The 6,069-nt window shown below is 25.6% G+C and overlaps 1 protein-coding gene across 1 annotated transcript; it reads right to left on the reverse strand.

Moving 5' to 3' along the window:
• Positions 1-263: 263 nt before the first annotated feature.
• Positions 264-5,497, reverse strand: LOC112638142 (lipase 3-like). Its single transcript, XM_025409247.1, has 7 exons — positions 5,293-5,497; positions 3,750-3,930; positions 3,034-3,148; positions 1,978-2,218; positions 1,098-1,247; positions 699-926; positions 264-528 (listed from the first exon to the last, which is right to left on the reverse strand). Exons 1-7 carry the CDS (start codon positions 5,452-5,454, stop codon positions 307-309), a joined length of 1,299 nt encoding a protein of 432 aa, XP_025265032.1. The 5' UTR covers positions 5,455-5,497; the 3' UTR covers positions 264-306.
• Positions 5,498-6,069: the final 572 nt, after the last annotated feature.

The following is a 6,069-nucleotide window of genomic DNA, read 5'->3' on the forward strand; positions in this document are numbered from 1 at the left end:
TCAGCGATCCCAAAAACACACAAAGTTATAAGTATTTAATTTCTTAAAACATTCAATTTATTCCACCTGGTGCATAAAATCCACCCTCTACATTCAAAGGATAGTTTCAACCCTCCAGAAAAAACCTTGGGTGATAAAAAAAAATACGTATCAAATATTTTTCATAGTTCTACAAATGTGCAAAGTTTCATTAAAATCGATAAGTGACACTTCTGTAGGTTTACTTGTAAGTCTCTGATAATTCTTATTAATATTTTATAAATGCATATTTTAAAATAAATTTCAATAGACTTGCGATTACAGCCATCAATCGTATCCATTATTATAAAGATTTAACGCGTAACATTCATCTTTGATTATTGATGTAATGTTATTTGAATTCTCCATCCTCATGATTTTGAGGACTCTTTCGTATACGAGTTTTGGCGCATCCTTAGCAACTACAAAGTCTACGTGATTGAAATTGCGCCACGGTACTTGATAAATGTCCACTACGTTGGGCAGTAAATGGTACAACCTCCTTATATGCTTGAAGAAATATTTTTGTGAATTATAACATGCGATTTTCTAAAATTATCTGTTCAATTCTATGTGCAAATTTCTATATACTTGCACACAATTAATGTAAAATAATCAATACGTGTTTTTTTTATATTTATTATAACTATATTCTTATTATCTATTTTTTCGTTATTTACCATGGTGTTATCCAGCAAGTCGCCAGGGCCATAAAATAACGCGATCGGAATCGTTATATTTGTTAGATTGTACTCCGGAGGTTCTATCGAATTATAGATCAGTATGTTTTTCGCACGACCATAATCGTATTGACGAAATTTGCCCGACTGAAATAACTGTATATAATGCACCCCTATATTAAACGAACCGCCGGCTGGGAAATGACTCAATATCAACGGTAGCAGATGCTATAAAAAGCAAACAAATGTTAATAAATAAAAACTAATAAAAACATACATACAAAGTTTAATCTAAAGCGTGATCGCTCTAATCGAACATGATGATCGAAGCTTCGATCATCATGATATAAAATTGTACTTCGTTTGCGATATGCATACATTTGCGAAATTATTACTCACGTAATCAAACTGCTCGTGATCGTAACCGAAAAGTATAGAAAACAAGTTGACGTAGATATCTTTGAGTATGTTCTGCTCGCTGCCATATATTAAAAAAGATCTCACAAAATTGCTTAGCAGAAATTTGTGAAAAAAAAATCCCATTATCATCTGAAATAGAAGATTTATTAATAATAATTTACTTGTAATTATGTCTTTCTTTAGATTTCGACAGTAATAATAAAAAAAAAATAAATAAATTTTTAAGCATTTTCTCTTATAAGATTGAAATAATTTATAAAAATTTCTTTAATTATAATTTTAAATTATCGAAAAATTTCTCGTTAACATTTAAAACTACAATTGTGTACGAGGCAATCAGAAATAAGATATATAATGTTAAGAAGATATTTACGTTTGATTTTTTCTGCATTTTTTCGAAAGATCCAACATAGATATCTTCTAAATTTTATTCAAATAATGAAATGCACATTTTATAAAATAACTTTCTTTAATCTTTCTTAAATATACATTTTTCATATATAGAATGTAGTATAGTTCCCGTATTATTCTTAATGACAGAGAAAATTTTTTGTTAAATTTTTTAACGTATAACATTAATTAATCACAAATTAAATTTATATTAAAATAAATTCCATTCAGGCTTTAATATTATTCAAAAATGTAATTTGTATTATTTAATTACTTTAATTGCATCTAAAATTAAAGAATTATGTCATATCATTTATGTCACTCTATTTTTTCACTTTAAATTATATAGCGTGCATCGTGTAAGAACGAGATGTAAAATAATTATTTTTCTTTGTTTTGCTAAAAATATATTATTTCATATAATTATTACGTGATAATAAATTATTTTAATTAATTAATAGTATCTTACTTTGTAATCTTTCAAGAAAAACAAATATTGTATCGGACTTGTCATATGGTTAAGAAAAACTGTTGGTGCGAGACTGATCATCACTTTCACCATTTGAGCGATTTCCGGATGTTCTGTCGCCATTATATAGAAACAAGTTGAGCCCATAGATATACCAATGTAGGTATGCAATGGTTGCGATCTCATATTTGTAATATATGTAATCATCGTGGGTAAATCGTAGATGCCCAATTCGTTAAGGCTAATCAAAAATTAACCGATATAGAGTCATAAAATATGCAAATATGCATTATATATCATAATATATAGTATAGTCATAATATATAGTCATAATATATAGTATAGTATAATATATAATAAAAATATATTCTCACATATATGTAATATAATGATTATATTTATGTAATATGAGACGCATGACAAACAAACTACAGATTTTGATATTTTTATATTTTTTATCTAGAAACAAACATCTTTTTCCTTTGGAAAATTTCCGAAGCATGCAACATTTTCGAGATAATTATTTTTTATGTGGAAATATAGAGCGTTTTCTGGTTCTTTATATGAACACTTTATATAAAATTCGTAAGAATTTTAATAATTAAGTAAAATATTAAAATTAATTATAAGAGAATTGTCGAAATTTATTCGAACACATAAATGGAAGAAAATGCAAAATTAATATACTAATCTATTAAAAATTATATTAATATATTAAAAAATAATGTATTTTTTGTTAATAAGATACATATTTCTTTTTGACAAAAAAAAATTTATTTTTTTTTGTCAAAAAGAAATATGTATCTTATTAACAAAAAAATATAATCTACTTATCTGTTTTCTATCTATACTTTGTATGCTTATAATCTATTATATAGAGACTATTTCTAGATCAATGCAATCTAAAATAATTGCACACAGATATATATAAGTAAATAAAATATATAAATAAACATATATAAGTTCATCAGATCTTTGTGTTTGACGCCAAATTAAATTAACTAATTATCATTATAAAATTTTCTAAATATCATTATTTTTATTTTATGCGAATACCTGAAATCCCAAAATGTCGAGTTTGATGGAGATAGGGAAATATGCGCCCTGGAATAAATATTACCACGAAAATTACCCAACCAAACATCATATCCGTGATCCGCTAATATGTAAGCTAGAATGCAAAAAGAAACAATACGTTGCAACGTTGTTTTGTTAACATTTCTATCTTCTCATATATAATATCCTCATATATATTTTACGATATGTTTATGTGCTAATATATTTTTTCAATAATAAATTAAGATTCTATTGATGTGTAATTTACTAATTATTGTCTGATAAGTGAAATAATTAATTCTAAATATATAACATGCAATTATATAAAATATAAGTATGTACATGAATAAATAAATAAATAGATAAATAAATAGATAAATAAATATAATAAATAAATAAAATAAAATAAATAGATAAATAAAATAAATACAATAGATAAATAAATATACATGTGTATAAAATCTGATAAATGTAAAAAATTTTCAAAAAATAAGATGCGTTAAAAGTTGTATTATAATTAGAATGCATTGGCAAATTTTTTTTGACATTTAAATTCCGTAGTTTCTCTTAAACTTCTTATTTTCTCCTAGCCTTTCGTTTTCCGTTAAAAGCCAACAATATAATTTCTTATATATATATATATATATATATATATATATATAAGATATATATATATATATATATATATATATAAGGATTAATTAAAAGAGTGTTACCTAATCCTTTCCCTTTACCAAGAAAAATCCAAATAGCGGATGTTGCAAGAAAACCGGGTTGCAATAGTACAGGTAGAGAGCCATTATCACCTGGGATACGATGTAATGTTAAGAGATATCCATCCTCGGTCGTTATAACATGAGTTTCCACGGGATAACCCGCTTTCCTTATCATTTCCGACTGAAAAAAAGAATCAGTAAACAAAGAGTTAGTGAAGTTGATCTAATGTTACAATACATTTACGAAAAAGTGATTATAATATTTATTTTTGAAATGATAAAAGAGACATTTTTAAAATAATAAAATAAATATAAAATATCAATATATAATTAATATAAAGAATAATTATCAATATCATATCATAATAACAAAAGTAGATACATATGAGATACAGAACATAATCAACTAAACATTAATCTAATTAAATGTATAATTATGAGTTGTATAAATTATAGGAAGAAAATTTTTTGCATGATAAATTAGAAAACAATAAAAATTATTTTAAAAAGAAATTGTAAAAGATTATATTGTTATTTATAGATCATTTTGCACCATTACAATTAAAATGAAAAATTTAAAGATAAAATAAAACAATTAAAAGGCCAGCATATAGAGCGCAGATCGAAATGACAGTACAGTACAATAATTCAGTCGGTATATGCAGTAAAAAATAAAATTTGATATAAAACTGACAATATGTATAGTGAGATTAAAATTAAGAGTATAAAAACTATAATATGTAACTGAAAAACTAATGAAATAGGGCCAACATATTTCAACGAGGAAAGATATACATTTTATTTTAATAAAAATAAATAAATATAAAGATGTTATGTGGTTGTACAAAATACTTAGAACCGAAGAATTTACAGAAGTTTATCGCAATATTTCAAAGATTAATGGAACAAAAACATTTGACGTAACACTACTTTTATATGCAACTATGTAACATTTAATTTACATAAACGTCATTGAATTAGATGTTGTTTGCTTCAATTCTAATGATATACAAGATAAATTTAAAATATTTTTGAAATTGTACAGTTTTCGAAAGAGAATTAGTTCGAAAAATAACATATTGTCTCATTAAGATTATCAACATTTATAAATGTTATAAAATATAATATCACTGACTGTCATTATTTATATATAAATAAAACTGCTAACTGTCTTCTTTTAAGAGATATTTTACTTTCTTTGTTTTCTATATGCATTTAGAAATAAGCAAATTAATTTCAGCAATTTTTCTTTCTGTGTGCGTGCATGTGTGTGTCTGTGTATGAGCAAGCATAACGTTTATATGCTCACAAATTTATTTAATATTTCACATATTACTGCATATTTTCAAAAATAAAATAAGATTTAAATATTATTACTGGCATAATTAACGATGATGTATATTTTATGAAATTTAAATTTAAATTTTCACTAAAAGGGCAGCGATAAGATCGTTTTCAATCATATTATAACAACGTTGAAGAAAACTATTCAAATAATAAAAGTTTCCATCCTAATTTCAATGAGTTGTAAAGCCACACTTACCGTATCAAAAACTACATCGCGATTGACTTTGATATTGTTCGGCCAAATCCAAGATATTCTTTCTGTGAATGTACTTGGCTCGAATTGATTGACATCTATCAGAGAGAGATAACAGCAGAACAACATCAAATACACGGTCCCAATCAACTTCACACTATCCATGAATGATTTAGTAAAAAATAAGAAAAAATGGACAGTGTAAAAATGTCGCGATGCAAACACTAAAAAAAAAAAATGTTTTGCGAATGTAGGTAGATTTTTAGATGTCTCAAGTAAAATTTATCGCTATTTTTTGTATCTGATAGAGTATCTTTTGTTACAGATTGAATTTATAGCAGTAACATTCTAGCAATATCTGCTAGAAAATTTAAATTCTATTGCTAGATACTAATCATTGCATTGGATGAATATGGGTTTCAATTCTGCAGCTAGAACAATTTTTGTAAAAAATATAGCTGCTGGTTATAACTTCCTGCAGCGAGATAACATGTCAATATACAGGGTGTCCTATATCATCCCTTTTTTTCAAAAACTAAGCATTTTAGAGAAAAACGTTTTCGACAAAAATTGTATGGCTTTGAGGGGAACATAAGATGGTCATTGGTTTGACCTTGGATGGCATCGTTAAGGTCAGGTCAAGGATACCTTTAATTTCTTAAATGGACCCACCTATTTTTGCATATTCTTATAGCTTATGTCGAGAGCTTTCCAAAACACTATAATAAAGTATTTTTTCATTGAGTACTTTTCGAGTTATGAGGCCTGAAATAATTTTTC

The sequence above is a fragment of the Camponotus floridanus genome, unplaced genomic scaffold (genome assembly GCF_003227725.1).
Source record: "Camponotus floridanus strain SB8 unplaced genomic scaffold, Cflo_v7.5 scaffold250, whole genome shotgun sequence".
Classification (NCBI taxonomy): Eukaryota; Metazoa; Arthropoda; class Insecta; order Hymenoptera; family Formicidae; genus Camponotus; species Camponotus floridanus.